General features: G+C 34.2%; 3 protein-coding genes across 3 annotated transcripts; 1 reads left to right on the top strand and 2 right to left on the bottom strand.

The window, feature by feature from the left end:
- Positions 1 to 3317: 3317 nt before the first annotated feature.
- LOC122604532 (receptor-like protein EIX1) lies at positions 3318 to 6437 on the bottom strand. The gene has a single exon (XM_043777418.1). The coding sequence runs from the start codon at positions 6435 to 6437 to the stop codon at positions 3318 to 3320; it is 3120 nt and encodes a 1039-aa protein (XP_043633353.1).
- A 5341-nt stretch (positions 6438 to 11778) lies between these two features.
- Positions 11779 to 15090, top strand: LOC122602667 (DNA-directed RNA polymerase II subunit 4). Its single transcript, XM_043775260.1, has 7 exons — positions 11779 to 11868; positions 12298 to 12365; positions 12478 to 12586; positions 13890 to 13967; positions 14078 to 14111; positions 14219 to 14287; positions 14787 to 15090. The coding sequence occupies exons 2-7, from the start codon at positions 12317 to 12319 to the stop codon at positions 14865 to 14867; spliced, it is 420 nt and encodes a 139-aa protein (XP_043631195.1). The 5' UTR covers positions 11779 to 11868; positions 12298 to 12316; the 3' UTR covers positions 14868 to 15090.
- A 224-nt stretch (positions 15091 to 15314) lies between these two features.
- On the bottom strand, positions 15315 to 19176 carry LOC122602663 (programmed cell death protein 2-like). Its single transcript, XM_043775257.1, has 8 exons — positions 19027 to 19176; positions 18810 to 18910; positions 18296 to 18379; positions 18112 to 18203; positions 17391 to 17680; positions 16934 to 17168; positions 16124 to 16319; positions 15315 to 15634 (listed from the first exon to the last, which is right to left on the bottom strand). The coding sequence occupies exons 2-8, from the start codon at positions 18900 to 18902 to the stop codon at positions 15557 to 15559; spliced, it is 1068 nt and encodes a 355-aa protein (XP_043631192.1). The 5' UTR covers positions 18903 to 18910; positions 19027 to 19176; the 3' UTR covers positions 15315 to 15556.
- Positions 19177 to 19873: the final 697 nt, after the last annotated feature.

Genomic DNA, 19873 nt, shown 5'->3' on the forward strand with positions numbered 1-19873 from the left:
AATCATGATACTTATAAATAGATACTAGCATTGCATAAATATAACGTTAGAAAAAGGTAATTCAAAATTAGATGTAATGTATATTTATTTATAAAACAAAATATTAATGTACTTAAATAACTATTATACATAGAAAAATTAATTAATATAATGTAAATTGACTGTTATAATTGAAAACTTAAACTTTATATTAGCATAACTTTAATAAATGGTTAACCGAAAATAAAACAGTTCAAAATTAATCGACTTTTTCTGGTAACCGATAGAGTAACCGAAAATTAACAGTTCAAAATTTTTAACTAACCGAACCGAACCGAAACCCGAAAAACGGTTCAAAATTTCTAGCTAACCAAAGCGAACCGTTTATAGCCCTACCAAATGGGTTACGGGTGTATAACTTCAATGTTATGTTTCATTATTTTGTTTTTAAATATTATAGCAGTTTCTACCTTTTTTTAAAATATATTCATATATAGAAGTTAATATTTTCAGTTTTGATCGTATAGTTTATTATAAAATAATGGTCAATTGAAAGAAAAATAATTTAGCAAAAATTACACTTTAATGATTTCTTTGTTTGCTTTACTTGTTCTTTGTAACTGCATTAGTTGGTGACTAGCGTCTTACTAGTTGCCTTTTCAATAAAAATTCTGCCGTTTAAAAAAAATGGTTTAGAGACAATGGATTGTTTGTTTAAAGTTTTATACTATGGGCATATTTTGACCATCTTGTCCGGAGCATCTAAAATCTCGGGACTGGCACTGTTTTTAGGGCTTGTATAATGAAAAAATTATGTTACGTTATAACGAAGGTTAAATGTACCAAATTTGTCATGTGTATCAAATTGTTTATTTTTTTCATGTTTTTTAGTATATAAATAAATTAAATAGGTGATAGTTACACGTACCGGTTTTTATGACGTGGCAACTTATATATAGCTGACATACTTAATTGTTAATACATATTTGTAGCAATGAATTAAAAGTTTGATGAACAATTTCAAAACGGATACCCGTAGTAGTTATTAAATGGGACAAAGTGGAAACATTTTCGTTCGTTTTTTAAAAGACTGCAACGGTGTGTTGATGTATATTGCATGTTTGGGCAACTCTGGCTTTGAATTTTTATTTACGTTCGATATATGTTTAGATAATACAAGTAATATAAATTTATGATTACATAAAGGGATAAGTACCCAGAAATGCAGTCAACTAATTCTTAAAAGTTATTCTGTGCACGAACTTTAGGTTAATTTTATTGTATTCAGGAAACTTGTTCAATAGTCCTATAGCATGCAAAAGTGACCGGGTCAAAAGTTAGCCGGTCACCTCTTTCACGTTGACCCGTTGACTGCTTACGTGACATGCACACAATAACTTTTTGGGATTAGTTTATGCACACAATAACTTTTTGGGATTAGTTTATACACAATTAAAAAAAAAACAAATTATTTTTTTTCAAACTCGCCGAAAACTGCAAATACTCATTAGAAAACTTAAAAATCCGATTAAACCTTCGTTTCTTCGAATTAGACCACGAAAATTGGCACCAAAATACTCAAAAATCAGCCGCGAACAAACCCTCGGCAAAAGTTAAACCAATTGAGACTCGCCGGATAATTCATCAACTCGCCGTAAAATTTAAAATCACCATAACTTTGTTGTTTCTTCGAGTTTCGGACAACAATTTTGAGCAGTTTGGTGTTGGTTTCAAGTCGAAACTTGAATAAACAACAAAGTTATGGTGATTTTAATTTTTCCGGCGAGTTGGTGAATTTTCCGGCGAGTCTCAATCGGTTTAACTTTTGTTGAGGGTTTATTCGCGGCTGATTTTTGAGTATTTTGGTGCGAATTTCGTGGTTTAATTCGAAGAAACGAATGTTTAATCGGATTTTTAAGTTTTCCGGCGAGTTGCAGTTTCTGGCGAGTTTGAAAAAAAATAATCTGTTTTTTTTAATTGTATGCATAAACTAATCCCAAAAAGTTATTGTGTACATGTCACGTAAGCAGTCAACAGGTCAATGTGAAAGTAATCGGTCCCACATAGCCATAATCCCGTTTCGTGAACACAATAACCAAAACTTCAAGTTTCGTGAACACAATAAAGCTGATCTAGAGTTCGTGCACACTAACTTTTGAGCATTAGTTGATTGCATTTCTGGGCACTTACCCCTTACATAAAAACCACTAGACAATAATATGCATCTATGCTTCTTTGAGAGCAGTTTAGGCTTCAACCCTGTCATACACACGTTTAGAATAATGGGGTTAGTTTAAGACTAGGAGTAGAAATGGTGTAACGTTTAGTCGTTAAAAAAGATGTAGTAGGTCCTGTTAGTAAGTACATGATGATGATATTTAATTTGATGAAATAAAACTAGTTGCTAAAACATTCGCACAAGACACTACCCTATGTAACAATTGAGCCAAACAGATCAGTTACTTATATCCAAGACCGGATTTATAAGTAGTAGGGATGTTTGAATATTTACGAGTTATCGGTTATGCCAAAGTATACTGAGAACCGTGGTTGGATAATTAATGTACAATGAAATTCGGAAACTTTTGTACGGAAATAATAATTTTTTGTATATTCATTCTAGTTGTTCCATTTTATGTGGTGCAAGAAAAAAGTGAATTTTTTTTCCATACTTACTGTACATCCCTCCTGATAAGAATTGCAAAATTGAGTAGCACCCACACGAAGTAATCCCTGTAACTTTTTATGGTTCATTATATATACTTGTTTCGGGTTGTAGCTCATTCCTGACGAAATACAATCTGGAAAAAACGACAAAGATATGTACGAGAAGCTTGAACAAGATTACGGGATGACAATATACTCTATGCTCCAAAGGTTGACTGGCAGACTGCAGCCGTGTGGCTGTCACCAGTCAGTTCATGAAAAAAATACCATCCGATATTATGTTTCATTTACGTACGTTTGTATGTTGGACAGTACAAGGTAAGCTTCAATGATTATATATTTTTGGTCATATGGCAGGCACAGCTAAGGACTAATGGATGTTCACTAGATACCAATTAGACTGAAATACATCAAAGAATCAAACCAAATTTGAATTGTACGTATATGAGGCCATGCAAAGCAGGGTGATTCATTTCATAACTCTGCTCAAAAGTCATTCCCAACAACATGTAGACCAATTAATGTACTTTAGGCCATAGGTCTGCCTACTTTATAAGAAACTTATTCGACACTGGATAGTCTTCTAAAATACAAGCTTCCAACTTATTTATTTAAGTAGTATATATATATATAATACTAAACAATCAGATCACGGGGACCTATTTGATCATTTAGAAAACATGTTGCCTCCATACATACTTATAGAAAATATCGTAAACCATATACCTCAGCTCACTCAGGAAATGAAAGTACGCGATCCTCCATGTTTCGCTAACCATCAAAGGAGCCACAATGACCCAGAAACCAACAACTATTCCAACCACAATGCTCGTAATCAACCCCCAATCTGTAGCTCCATGTGATACATTGTCTTCTTTTTGAATTTCTTCATTGGGTACTTCAGTTGGTAAACAACGCTTGAGTGGATCTCCACAAAGTTTGTTGCTGAAGAAGCTGGACTCATGGAAGCTCTGAAGCTGGATGCTTGTCGGAACCGTTCCTGTCAATTGATTCCAAGACACATTGAAGCTAAGCAAAAAAGTCAATCTTGACAGGCTCAAGGGAAGCTTCCCTGAAAGCTTGTTCAGTGATAAATCAAGAGTTTCAAGTGATTTCATGTCTCCTATCTTTTCGGGGATCCTTCCAGTCAATTGATTTCTTGATAAGTTCAAAGATTGTAACTTCCCGAGAGCCGTTAGTTCACTTGGAATGGGTCCAACAAGATTGTTACTTGAAAGGTCCAACAACGTGACCATTCCAAGAATAGTGTCATATGTGTCTTCTCGTCCTTTCATCACCAATGAATCACTGGCACTAACCTCTTCAGAAGAAATACTGAACCCCGCAAAATTTAGAATGGAGAGATATTCTTTGCCAGAAAGGACACTAAAGTTGTTGAAACATCGTGGAATGTTTCCAGATAGATTATTATGCGCAACATCCAATATTTGGACCAGTGTAAGATAACAAAGCTCATAAGGAATATTTCCGCCAAGATTGTTGTATCTAAGGTTGAGATCTCTTAAATTAGAGAGGTTACCCAACCATTTTGGAATGCTTCCAACAAGTTCATTCCTACCAATTTGCAGGACCTCCAAATATTTAAGATTCATTAGAGAAGCAGGTATTCCCGAGAGCTTGTTACCACGCAAGTTCAGTGATTGTAACTGATGTAGATGGCCCAATGTGCCCGGAATCTCACCAGTCAAATGATTATTCTCCAAGTTTAAATAATTCAATTCTTGCCATTTATCCCAGCACTCAGGAATGAGAACACCTGACAAATGATTGTTTCCCAAATTAAGAGCAGTTTGAGTAGGATCATCTGGGTTCTTATTAACACTTTTGGAGCACAACAAACGATGAACTGATCCCACAAAGTTATTACTCGAGAGATCCATCACATATAGAAATGACCCCTTAGACAATTTTGGTAATTCCCCGCTAAACTCGTTAAAACTTAGGTCTAGTACTCTAAGTGTTGCAGGGATGTCTAACAACATTCCCTGGATATGATTATGTGACATATCTAAAGACCATAGATTAGGGAATGATTTCAAAAATGCGACAGGCATTGCTGAAGAAATGCCTGTGTTTTTTATGTTCAAATCTATTAAATGGGTCTGTGATTGCAACCACAGTGGAAACTGTGGCCCTAAACCCCAAGAACTTAAATCCAACTCCCGCAACTGGAACGAGGGAATCCAGTTTGCAAGTCGTGGTCGTAGAGTTAAGTTGTTACCTGTTCCATATAGATACTTCAAACTCTCTAGTTTGGCAAAGTGAGCTTCTGTTACGACACCGGTCAACAAATTGTTAGAAAATGTTAACCATTCTAACTTGGAAAGATTACCAAGGCCATCAGGAAGGAAACCATCCAACCCATTATTCGAAAGCTCTAAATGCTCCAATGATGATAATCGTCCAATCCAGTGTGGAATTGGACCAGAAATGCTATTCCTACCGAGTAATAATCTCCTCATAGAAGTTAACTTCCCAATGAACTCTGGAATTGTACCAGAAATATTGCTATTAGTAACATCTAACTCCTCTAAGTGTGAAGATCGACCATTACGTGATTCGCACTGTAGAAAATCTCCAAGAAGATAACTCAAACTAATATTACCAAAATTGTTTGATGACAAATCAATATCTTTCAAATTACAAATGTTAACAACTGATCTAGGTATTTTATTTGTGAGTTCATTTGCTGACAGGTCAAGGCTACGAAGGGATGTTAGGTTGTGAAGTGAATTGAGAACTGAACTCGAAACGCCACAAAAACTTGTTTTTAACGACACAAGATTACCAGCTACAGTACTAGACAAGCCTTTTAAAACTAATGAAGAATTCATGAAATCGTTCCTTGAAACATGAAGCGACTTGAGAGAAGTCAAGTTACGGAAGCTATCGATATTGCCATGAATAAGGCTATGGATATTACACCATGATAAATCCAAGGAAACCAAATTAGTTATACTGAATACCCATTGTGGCATGAAACTACTCAAATCATTATTAGAGAGATCGAGCAAGGAAAGGGATGTGATATTAAGACTAGGAACATGTGGATGTATATCAATAATATCACAATATGATAAATGTAGTTCGGTCAAAGAAGGAAGGGTACTGATCACCTGAAACCAATCGATTGCTTTGCTGAGGTTCACACCGCTCATATCCAGGTGATGCAACGAACGAAGACTTGACAACCATTGCATATTCATCACGCGTGTTTTTTCATATGATACATGAAAACTACTTCCAACACCAAGGACGTGCAATCGGGACAGATTCCCCAATTGAGGAGGGATAATTCCACTAAAATACGACTTTGAGATGTTGAGATATCTCAAGTTTGTAAGGGAACCAATGAATTCCGGAACTTGGATCCCTCCAAAGTTGTTGCAGCTTAAGTCCAGATGTCTGAGTTGCTTCAGATGTAACAAGGATGAACTTAAATTCCCTCCCAACTGTCGTGTTCGGTCACAACCCTCATATAGATCAGGAGAAATAACGCCCTGTAGATGAATCCCACGGACATGACCCGTGATATTATCACAAACAATCCCAGCCCATCCGCAACAGTTTCTATCCTCACCGACCCACGAAGCAAGACGATCTATTTCGTCAATGAGGCCCTGTTTGAACTCGAGAAGTGCTCCTCTCTCACCCTCCATGCATAACACATCCTTATTATCAAGTAGTATTTGATTAGATATGCATGAATGAGACAAGGCCAGAACAAGAAGAAAACTCAAGTAACCATAAAATGAAAACAGGGCACTCATTTGCCTGGTTTAATATAATATATGGGGAGAACTCGATCCGTTTTTTAGTTTATAAAGGGACAAGTTAAAACTAAATTCTTACATTTCAAGTGTAAGGACTCCATTTAATCTTTGAAAAAATAAAAGTGTGTCGGTCCCAATTTATTATTAAAAAACCAATTAAGTGAATTTAAAAAATGACAAAAGTCCGAGTAAACCATATAGAACGACTTCAAACAATAAGTTCAAGTCAATGAACAACAGACATTATAAAAAGTTTACATATTTGTCTTAATTACTCATAACTTCAAGGTTTATAATTACTAATACACCCCTATAATCTAAAAAACTAATGTTATACTTGCCTTAAACGGTTTATAATGTACAGCAAAATTTTGATAGTTCAATGACTTCAATCTGAAATAGTTTATGTCATGTCCAAGTGTTACACTTCCAGAATTGATCGATGTACATTTGCAACACAACTTCTATCCTCACCAATCCACGAAGCAAGACGACTTTTCGTGAGGCTTTGTTTGAACCGGAGAAGTGCTTGTCTCTCACCCTCTATGCATAATAATCCATCATTATTAGCAACTTTTTGATTAGACAAACATGACCTAGACAAGGCCAGAACAAGAAGAAAAACTTGATCACTTTTCAGTAACTAAGGGGGCATATTATTTTAATCTTACATTTCAAGAATATTTATTTAAATCCTTCATAATGTAATGACACTATTTAACTTTTGAAAATTATCAAAGTGTCTTAATTAGTCCCAACTTGTGAGTCAAAGAGCTCTCTACGTACTTTTTGTTTAACGGAAAATTTAGATCAACCATTGGAGTGTCATTATGTCACCAGGGTATCACTTGATCATATCCCTACTTGGCAATATATGCCAATACACCACTTCATGAGGAAATTCATTATATATGAGAAAACCCTTTATGTGGGTTTTGAACCCATGACCTTATGGTCACAAGGCTTTATCTCACCACCAAGATGTCACTAGGCTATGAAGCCATGGACAACTCTTTACATACTTAGACTGTAATATGGTTCCAGATCCTATCTATGTATGGACACTTTAAAACTCGAGGTTGAAATACCGAAAATGCTAAACATGTATGCTAAACGTTTGAGCGTTTAACAACTATAGGTTTTGAAAATGGATTTGATAATAATACATTAATACTTATTTAAATGTAGTAAATTTGAATTTTAGAGTTCAAATAATAGAAGTTTTTGAATTCGAAGAGTTTGAGCTTTAGAAGTAGATATAGCTAGATACATTCATTTTGTAAGTTCATCCAGTTACTAATAGAAAAGATCAAATATTATACCCTTAAAAGAATTATAACAAAAGAAAAAAAATTAAGACATTTAGGTGGATGCAAAAAGATGAAATATAAAGAAAGAAAAACCCAAACCATAGTGTTGTAAGTTTTCAAATTAGATAGTTTAATTTGAGTTGTCTTTCTTTGAATATTAAAACAACTGTGGCTGTAGTTTGACAAAATGCCCAAAATGGCAAAATCAACCCTATTTGGCGCATATGTGTTTAGTGAAATGTCGTGATCTTACAATTTTATATATAAAGGCTATGTTTATAGTACATACTTTCAATAAGTATATGATGATAATATTCTATAAAAAAGAAACAAGTTGCTAAAACATTCTCACTAGACACCTTAATTATTAATTACACTAGGTAAAACTCGTGCGTTGCATCGGTCTATTTTATTTTCTACGTAATTCAACGTAAATAACATATAATAAAAATATTATTATAACAAAAAGTGAATAGTTGTATATAGTAAACAAACATTTCATATGCATTGAAAAAATTAAAAATAAAAATCAGCAATAAAGACATCCACAAATTGAAGATATCTATAATTTATTACATAAAAAAAGTTGTAAAACTGGTTGAAACTAAATCATAATTAAATATAAATATAAAAGGAATTATAGATGACTCAAAATTTTTTTAAAAACAACATTTTATGTGGTGTTCGTCGTTTGTCATCGCTGTCTAAAATCAAAACTATCAATGATTGTTTGTTTTTGACTATCGAAAAGGCAACATACAACTTGTTGATAATCATTGTTAGAAATAAATTTGAGTACTGCAACAAAAAAGTATCCAAGCTTTGTCAACCAGTTCACCAAGTTTCCTTACTGAAAGTTTGGTGTCATTACATAATCGATCTAGTTGATCTATGTTATTAAGTAATATAACCGGTACACTTACTTTTAGAATCAAGCGATAATGTAGTATGCTGGATACTTTAATACTATTAAAAAAATCTTGAGTGTATAATTCCTCGTGAAAACCAGATCCATTGTTATTTTCACATATTGAATCTACACTTATATAAACTTTCTCCTCACTGTCAAGTTTTGAATATCAAAAAATATAAATACCTTTTTATATATTAAAAAACAGTTGCTCTAATAATTTATCGACCAATCACAAATCTCGATTTTTTCAAGTTGACTTTTGTTTTCAACTTTGACTGTAATTTACACTTTTTTTGTTTTTCATCACAAATTTACACTTTTTTAAAAATAATTCTAATATAATAACTCAAGAATAATAGGTAATATATACTTGATTGTATGCCCCTCCATTGAAAACAATATGAAATATGAAAGGCATCCAATTCGCTCTAGTCCAATTGGTGAAAGCGATAGCCTAGCTATCCATGCATCACAAGTTCAAACCCTGGTAAGTGCATTTTTATTACAAATTTTAAATATGCATATGTTCTAAACATTTAGATGCTTATGTGGAAGATGTATACCTATGTGGAAGCTGACGTGTCATCTGGAGTAATATGGAGTCGACACCTAGGAAATAGCCGACGTGGCGCGACAAGAGAATGTCACGTGAGCACTTTCTGATAGCCTTATATATATATATATATATATATATATATATATATATATATATATATCTTTTATATATAGAGAGAGATGTCTGTGTATATCACAATCACATGTGTTCAAGATACAGATCAATGATACATGTTGGTATATACTATTGTTGTTAATTGTTTTTGTCAATTGCTTTTAAGCTAATCAAGATCAAATTTTACTTCACGGTAATTATCTTTAAGCAGATTCTCATATGCTATAGCGATGTTAAAATATGTACAAATTTTCGGTTGTGCCAAATAACAAGAACCGTGGTTTAATATTGTACAGCCAAATTTGGTAACGTACAAATACCAACTGGGTTGATCTTGGATCAGTGGTTAGAGCTTTTGCCTTTGCAAACAGAGGTCATGAGTTCGATCTTCATACCCGACAAGGATGGAGGTCATTTTCTACCTTTGGTAGAATCTGGAAGCAGCCTTCCTACCTTTCGTAGGGGTAAGGTTGTCTACATATCAACCTCCCTCATACACCGTCGAAGACGGTATTAGAACCCAAAACCCGTAGAAGACGACATTGAGAGTTACTTTGCAAATTTGGTAACGTACATATAACACTTTTCATATAATTCATTCAAAATATATATAAACAAAAGCTAGAGTTGACATGAGAAGGTTTGTCTATTGGCAACTTACTCCATGATAGGATGAATGTCCATAAACCTCCGCAAATCTTATATATTTCCTCTTGCAAAATGAGGAAACTAATTTAAGTGCTCTATTTAATACGACCATACGAGTAGTAAAATCAAATTCAGAAAGTTGATAGTTAAGGGACCAAAAGTAACATAATGCAATAGTCAAAACACCTTTATGAAATTCTTACAGCAATTTTCTGTTTATAATAATAAGAGTGATCGACACAAATCGTCCTTGTGGTTTATCCAAATAGTCAGGTTTTGTCCTTTAACTTTCAAAACCTCAGAGACCATCCTTTATAGGTGGAAAACGATCACATTTGATCCTTTACGATAACAGACGTCATCTTAAGTCCGTTAACTCCCTCACGTGTCTTCCACGTGAGGGTAATATAGTCACTTTATCAAAATTAAAGGACCAAACATGATATAATTTTAATCTTCAATCCAGATGAAACTCAAAGTTCATTACCACCACCACTATCCTATTTTTATCTTTAATCTAAGAAACCTAAAATCATATATACATCTATAATATTTACATCTATCTATACCTATACAATTACAGATATCCTTTTGGATACAATCACTCATTCACTCATAACAATTGAAAACCACGTGTCCACGACCACCACCCATTTCGTTCAAATAAATATATAATGTATACCATATATAATTATATATAATAATAATATTAAAGCTATTTATTAAAAAAAAAAAGAGAGAGAAATCAAGGACGAATATATAAATATACAACGAAAAGCAGATTCAATTCATATAAACCGAATCATTTTTGTTTTTCAAACCATTAGTGTATCTCCATAAATCAAGAGACGGTGGTTGTGGGGTGTTGCGCCGGTAGTGATGGCAAGTGGCGGCGGCTTTGGTGGTGGATGGTGGTCAAAGATCTATAAGATTAATGCTAGTCGTAGGAGATTAACAAGACCACCACTACTCTATACTGTTATTGAAGGGAACAAATAAAGTCGTTCTTCCACACCATGGCGACTTCCGCTCGTTATTCCGGTCACTGCACCACCACCAACTAACATTTCTGGAAACCACCTTCGAAACCCACCTTTAAAAAACCAACCTCAAAAACTACCTCTACTTATGAATCGGATCTGACGTCAAATATATATATATATATATATACACACACGCATAAACATAGACGTGTACCACTAAATTGTTTATAATTGTTTTCTTGAGATTCATATGAACATATGATTAAGAAAGATGACTACACATGTTTGCTATGACTTTGTAAGTGGATTTGATATTTTTGTTTGAGGTCAAAGTGGTGATTGTGATATACATTACGATGAGTCCTTTTTTATGTTGAATTTGAATTTGTGTAATATAGATATAAGTATGTAAATATATTACTAGAGATGGAGAATCAATGAATATGTAATGAAAATATATGTAGATAGAGATAGATATAGAGATAAAGTATGATTATTTTCGGTATTTTGATTGAAAATGAAAAGCGGTGTTGATGAAAATGGGCGTGGTTAGTAGTTTATGCATATTAAAGAGTAAAGAAAAGAAAAATCCAAAAACAAATGTAGATAAAATTAGGTAAAATCAGTGATGGTCCTTTAGCAGTTTAAAAGACTCAGATACCCTCACGTGGGGTTAACAGATACGAGTTGACGTTTATTATCGATAAGGATGAAACCTGATCGTTTTATAAAGGATGGTATCTGAGGTTTTAAAAGTTAAAAGACAAAATCAGACTATTTGGACAAACCACAGGGACGATTTGTGTCGATCACTCTAATAATAATACATATATTTTCTTCACTCCATTAATCGCCTTCTTTTTCTTCGTCTACAATTTGCATTCGATAATCATCTGTTAATTCGGTATTATTCTTATTATAATTTTAATTATTATTATTATTGTTATCTTCTACTTAAATTTGATTATTAAACTTTAATGATTCTATATTCAATTATAATTTAGGGATTTTTTAGGGCTTGTGTATTGAAAAAATTATGCTACCTTATAACTAGGGTTAAGTGTACCAAATTTGTTATGTGTATCAAATTGCTAATTTTTTTTCATGTTTTTTAGTATATAAATAAATAGGTGATACTGGCACCGATTTTGATGACCTAACAACTTATATAGCTGACATACTGAATTGTTAATACATATAGTAGCAATTGTTAAATGGGACAAAGCGGGTACATTTTCGTTCGTTTTTAAAAAAAGAGTGTAAGGATCTGTTGATGTTTATTGTTTTAGCGACTCCGGTTTTGAAGTTTTATTTATGTTCGATATATGTTTAGGGTTACATTGTCTTCAAACATGTCTGCGGAAGAGGAAGAAAATGCTGCCGAGCTCAAAATAGGCGAAGGTAGTTAAATTTTTTCGGTTTTTGTTTTGTACTTTTCTGAATAAGTTGCGGCTTTTGTGCTTGCCGTTGATCTTTTTGAGTTGTTGTTGATAAAAGTTTATTGGTTTTTCAGAGTTTTTGAAGGCCAAGTGTTTAATGAATTGTGAAGTCTCGTTGATTCTTGAACACAAATATGAACAGCTTCAGCAGATGTCTGAAGATCCGTTGAATCATGTTTCTCAGTGAGTATAAATTTCGAAATTTGTATCTGATACTGTTTTGTTTCTGAAGTTATTGTAGAGTTAACAGAGTTATGGATAAGTTATAGGTGGCAAGTTTAACCCATTTACTTATGAATGAGTCGATTTGGGTTCTGTTGTGTCTCTTACGGGCCAGATTAGAAAAACTTTTCAGATGGAACTGGTTAAAAGTTTGGAACGGGTTGAAAGAAGTCTTCTTTTTAATGCACCTAACCTTCTAGATTGTGTTTCTAATGATTTATATGATTATTATGAAAATCTTGGTTTTTTGTCACAAATATTACTACTTAAAAGTGACCCTTTTAAGAGCTTTTAGCAATGAGGAAAGAAGTGAGAATGTGCTTAGTGAAATTATTAGTGATACAATCAAATTAAGGCTGATGGGATTGAAGGTTAATAAGACTGCTAATGTTATAGCAGAATATAAGAAATGGGGTATTCAACCAAATTTAGTTGAGAATGTGAGATGTTAAAATGACTGAATAACTATTGGAATTGGAAGGTTCAACTGGTGGTTGTGAAGTTGTATCTTTGTATGGGCTAGCCTGCACATGCGAATAGGAGTAGAGAGTGCGTGAAAGATGAGCCTTCTTCGGCCTATTCAAGTGCAGGTGTCAGGTTGGAAATGATGGAAATATGAATGTTTGCTCTGGTGGTTGTTTAGTATTTTGTCTAATTCAGGTTTTTGGTTTGTATCTAGTGGAGTATGGTTTTAGGAATGGTGTCTGTATTGTTTTTTTACAGAAACGGGTATGTCCATTTCTGGTATGTATATTGTGTACATAAATGTTTCTAATAGATACATTTCACCTTTTGGTATAAAAAAAGTGACCCGTTTCAACTAGAATTTGTTTTACCTATTAGCTGACCTACCCGTTTTGCCACATCTGTGATAAATTCTACCTCACTTGTAGTCTGAACCAACAGGCCATATGTAAGTAGTGTGATTTTGTAACATAAATCATTACAGCACTATGGGTGATTTCTCAAGTATGGATTCACGTTCACCATATTGGTCCATGAACCATAGATCCGTTCATTAATCCCCCATCATGACTGATATGGTTCCTTGATATTTCGGTTACCGACGACCGTGCACGAGACATGGGGCTCATGTCACATACAAATAGTTGGTGATTTTTTTTCAAACTAGGTGACAAAATATTGTTTACTCGATTCATATCTGTGTAGATAAAGTTTGCAGTCGCACTGCGATATGCTTTCTCCTATTCCCAGTATGAATAAGATATGTGTATGGTATTTGACTTTTACTGTTACTGGTCAGAGTGTTTGAGAAGTCACTGCAATATGTGAAGCGGTTCAGTCGCTACAAGAATCCAGATGCTGTTAGACAAGTTCGAGAGTATCCTTAGTTACTTAAATCTAAAATCTTTCTTTTACAACTCTCATCGTCTTTTGTAATGTCAATATTATGTTGTGAAAGCAGTTCCGTTTATCTTAACCAACTCGCAGACTACTGAGTGGATACCAGTTAGCAGAATTTGAGGTAATGTGCCTTGTGCTTTTGAACTTTGATGCCTGTTTTAGTATCTTTTCTCCTGTTATCTTGATTCTGAAATGGTATATGCAAATTGTAATATAATTGGCATGCAGCTTTGTGTTCTTGGAAACCTTTGCCCTGAAACTGTGGAGGAAGCTATTGCTATGGTACCCACTATCAAGGTATCTGCTCCCTGCCTTTACTTTTCACATTTTTATGTTGGATTGAAGTTTATCTGCTTATGTGTTGGGCATAGTCCTGCTGTCTAATCAGGGTCGTTTAGGTTTTAGCATACTTTAAAGAGATTGTTTGACTAGTTGTTGAAGCTTTTAACTTTTAAGTACCATAATCAAGGAATCTGTCGAATAAAACAATAATCAGTACCTAATTTCATATTATTTCTAGTGTTAATGTGAGGTTTTTCACAATAAAACCTTTTCAAAAAGATAAACTATGTAATCTTTTTTATGCCCATAAAGAAAGTGTTATTATTTGTTGTAGTGTTGTAAATCAAAATATATACTGGTTGGAAAAGCATCATGTGTTCAAGCTGATTGTTCTAAACGTAATCAATGTTATATTTAATTTAAGATAAGTTATTGTGGAATGAGCTATGTTTATTTTTGCAAAGTTCCTTCGTATGCATGTTTCTTAATATATAGGGTGATTGTGTTCTTGCAGTCCAGAGGACGAGGACATGATGATGATGAAGCTATTGAGAAAATGCTGAACGACATGTCTATGATAAAGAAATTTGAGTAGTACCTGACACCTTTTCATTTCTGCTTCCTTATTATCAATGTCACATGCAATGCAAGTGTTGTCTAGCGTCTATTTCGAAAAAGTTGTTGATCAAACTCGAGTGGCATTGCATGAGTCATGTAGGGGTAAGTGTACGGTAAACAATGTTCTCGAGTAAAATTTGTTGAATCCTAAACGATCATGTATCTTGACTTGTATCAAGTGGATTACAAGTTGATGTTAATCATGTGCATATATCCTCATGACACCTGGTCGTGATCACTTTGTCACCTTAGCTGAAAAACCTTTCTTTTTGTTGTAAGATACACATCTGAAGGAGTAATGAAAATTCAACACTTACCAACTTGTTTTCTTCTGTAACAGCACTTGTGATTAACTGATTATGTTGTATGGAGTAGGGTCAATTTTTTTGTCTGAAACGCTGAATACAAGGGAAGGAGATTCCTCTTGAAATAAAAAGACAAGAAGATACTCATTGATTTTACCATTATATCATAAAATTTGCTGATGCAATTCTACCTTCTAATATCCAGATATATATAAGCACCCTAAGAAATTTGGGTCTACAAACATATCAAAATTGCAAAATACAGTTTGGCATTACAATCTAATGAAAAAAGTGGAGGACATTGCCATCACCAATTGCTTCTAAGCAGAGTAGACTGATTGTATGCGTCTTAACTTATACTCTATTCGGTTTGTACCACAATGCCTTCATCAGCGACAGCCCAGCCATCACTTCCCTGCTTCGAGGAGGGGGCACATCCCTTGACAAAGATACAGAATGTAACACATTACACACGTTATTCAAGTGCACGTGAAGTGAAATATCAATAGCTGAAGATACAGATAAAGTACAAAATATTTTGTTTGCTGTGGTATACTAAGTCCAATTGCTAAGCGTGTTTGGAAGGCAGACTTGTATGAAATTAATAAAACTCAAGAATACTTTGTTTGAAATTTTTTGGTCCATTTTTGAACTCAAACCATAAAAACAAGGATGACTCCTCAGAGTTTACTGTTTCTATGTGGCAAAAGGAACAGGATTAAAGGTGCAAAGTCCAGATAATCTATAAGATAAAGGTGCCAGGGTCAGGCGGTGCATTTGTACGGGAAAAAAAACAGATATATCACATCTCTCGTCTTAGGCTTCCGCGGCCCAACATTATATGCCCAGCTCTAAGTAGCCAATAAACAGTCGTAAAAAAACAAAAGACAAATTATAAGTGCCCGTCACATAACTTGTATGAACGTACCTTGGAACAAGTATATACGATTACACTCATCCAGTCCCAGTTTTCCAGGGAATAGGTCTTTGTTGCTTCCTGAAGATAATATAACACCGGAGGCATTAGCTGCAATTCATATTGCCTTGATTCACCACACAACATGCATCTTCCAGGATCTCCAGCTTTTGTTGTGGCCAAAAGTGGCTTCCCACCATATGAATATCTGCAGAAGAGATAACTCCAAAAATAAGAGGCCAGAAACTCAAGTAAAATATTGAAATGGACAGTGTTTTTCAGAACACTTTATAAGTGTCACTCTTCGCTTTAGTGCTTATTCATACTATCACAAAACAGTGTATCATAAAAAATAGAGGTGCAGATAATCCGCTTACTTATAAATGAGTCAATTAGGGAAGTGTTTTATTGGAAAAGGGTCAAATTCTTTCATTTGAGAGCTGGGATAATTATTGTACCAAATATCCCTTTTCCAATAGTAACTATTAAGACACTTAGGACTTGCTAAGTTTTTTTGTATAAATAAAAGTGGACAGAAAAGTCCTTGCGGGCCAACCCTACCACAAACCATTTTGAACTTGTACTAAATCCCATTTAACCTGAACACGTTTTGACCCATTATCAAATCCGCACATTCGGCTCACCCTCATGTAAGAACAAAAACGAGGAATATCGACTGACCAACATAACCCCTTGCACAAGTCTAAGAAGAAAAAGTATGTGTATTGGTTCTTCATCCAACCAGAACAATAACAACAGTCTTATGAAAAGCCACTAGTATGATAATATGTTACAAGGATTGGACTTTCTCGTGCCGTGTACCTGAAACATTGCTCTGGGTATACATCCAATCGTTTCTTGAACTTAAGATAGGTTCTGTCAGCATTGAGAGCTTTGTCATATTCATAACTTTCCCCTTCCCATGCTTCCTCGGGTGCATGCTCATCACCATCACTTTGGTTCTCTTTTATATGAAGAGAAGAGATGCTTGTAGAGACAGAGGCAACATCCTTTGAATACTTCTCCTCTTGACTATATAAATAAAAGCATGGTAATACTGCAACAACAAAAAAATCATCATTATATATAAATGGTACAGCATATCAATCAAGCTTGCAAATCATGGAAGGATAAAGTTGAAGAGGATTATTAAAAGCATGGTAATACTGCAACAAATAAAAACCGTACTTATATACAAACGGTACAGCACATCAATCAAGCATGCAAATCTTGGAAGGGTAAAGTTGAAGAGAATTATTAAAAGTTACCGAAACAATACCTGTCGCTTTGTCATCAGCTGGTCTATTTCTTAGGCTTATAGGTGAGCATCTGTCAACAGCATCTAAGCTAGTGGTCTGCTTTTTATCTTTAGAAGCAGAGGCCAAAGTTGTGGCTTCAGTAAGTGCCTTACCTAAATCATCTAGATTTATGTCATCATCTTCATCATCCAAGTCAAATGACCACAGGTCATCCAGCAACTCAGTGGTTAGAGGTGATACAATAGAATCTTGGCTTATAGGCTCTGGCTTTTTATCATTGAAAGATCTTTGAAGACGGAGAGCGCGCCAACTATTTATGAAGAAACATCATAGCACCACAATATGAACTTAAGTTATGATGATTTCCAACATGTGCTTGCTTGATACATAGAAACATAAATGACTAATAACAAACTTTTTGGCTTTGAGTTTTGTCCAAAATAAAATAAGCCTCTGGTTTTCCAAAACCGAATCGATATTGAGATTTCAATTTTATAGTTTGGCATGTCTTGCTTTATGGTGATTCGTTAATATTTGAAAAATGAAATCCACATAATACTATAAATCAAGAATAGCTTTAAGTTTCCTGCTATAGAACATTGGGAATGATAACTTTGAATATAATATGGGGAACGATGGAACTTTACTTCCTGTGTACATCCTTGTGTTATCTACATAAGCTTAAACTCGGGAAGTTAACTACTGGAAATTAGGCAACAGAATGTATACGAATAAACCTGCCTCATGTTCTTGCAAGTTGGTGCTACACAAGAAAATATATAAATTACACGCTCTTCTACACTTAATATCTTGTTGGAAACAGGAGCATAAATCTGTGAAACAATAACTAAGATATATTAAAACCACTCCGAATTCATATAAAGATCCCCAAGATGAGAACTTCAACAGAAGCATAGTTACTAACCTGAGCCACAAGACTAAGATTGCCTCCACAGGAATCACACTTAAGAAGATCAGGTTGTATAAAAGATTCAAGACAAGGCCAATCCTGCAATAGGAGACATAATGCTCGTTGTAAAAAAAAGTCACAACATGGCGCGTTGGTTGGGTTAGGTAACAGGTGAAAATGGTTTTCGTCAAAACAGGTAATTCTATGGCATGTTAAGTCGAGTTGGATTGGCCGGAGACATTCTTTGTCCAAAAAAGATTCATCTTTTACTAAATAAATAGTATGCCCAAAACGACTACTAATACAAGATCTTAACTATTTCTACAATACCCTTCTTTAGCGCGTTAAAAATGCAGTTTGGGCGAATTTGACCCGTTCAACCCATTTGATCTGTTTCTTTCTTAAAAGCTATATTCTTTTTTACCCGTTTGGTTCGTTTAAAAGCAAACGGGTCAAAACTGCCATCGCTATTCATCATACAACAAAACAAGGCAGAAAAATATCACACAAAATATTCGGAAAGACTTACAGGAAGTCCCCCAATTTTACTAGTGTAATGATCAGCTGCTTCAAAATTATCATCAGCCCAAGGCCCTGGCATTCCTAGAATTACTTCACCCATCCTTTCACCTACAACAATATATAAACATAATTAATATATATATATATAGTTGTGTATCTATACATAAATTTCAATTTATTTTTATATACAGATAAAACTAATTAATGTTTAATTGAAACGATACCGTTTAAATGATTTAGAAGAGTTCGGAAGAGCTGAAGGTTAACAGAATAGAATAAACGGAAAATGGATTAACGGCGGTGGGCCGGTAGCGGCTGCTGCTATTGCTAGGCAGAAAATGTGTGCGCCATTTTTTTCCTGCTCTAATTTTCTTTTACTTACGTAAACGCTCCCTAAACTATTATACATTTACCTTTTCAGTCCTCGGTCAATCGGTCAGACAGATTATGTTTTCCAACTTGAAAACTACGAGTACATTTTTATTCAATCAATTAAACAATTACTCGTAACATCTTTCCTTGTCTCTGCCGACCTCCTTGGCGATTCGCACTCTACTAGACCATCATTATCAATGAACCATATAAGAGATCAAAAGTAAAAAATAAAGTAATTCCCAATGTCGTCTTCTACGGGTTTTTGGTCCCAATACCGTTTTCGGCGGTGTATAGGGGAGGTTGATATGTAGACAGTCTTACCCCTACCAAAGGTAAAGAGGCTGCTTCCAGGTTCTATCATAGATAGAAAAAAAACCTCTAGCCTTGCTTATAATATTGAAAGAAAATGAAATTGTACTGCGAACTCTCACGAACCTATCTACAAAACGAGCCAAGTTTGTCTAAGATTGTGCCACATGCCCATTTTTCATTGGATTCACATTTATAATATTTAAATTATCTACATTTAATTTCACTTTTATATGTTTTTCATCAGTATCTTTCATTCTAAAAGCTTTTCTAAAAATATGAAAACGTATTATTTTTTGTTTTTCTTTTACGAACATTTTGACATATAATTCATTAAAAACGGACCTAGTTGGAAAAAAAAATATTCTAAATATAAAAAATTATGTG

The sequence above is a fragment of the Erigeron canadensis genome, chromosome 6 (assembly GCF_010389155.1).
Source record: "Erigeron canadensis isolate Cc75 chromosome 6, C_canadensis_v1, whole genome shotgun sequence".
In the NCBI taxonomy this organism is placed as follows: Eukaryota; Viridiplantae; Streptophyta; class Magnoliopsida; order Asterales; family Asteraceae; genus Erigeron; species Erigeron canadensis.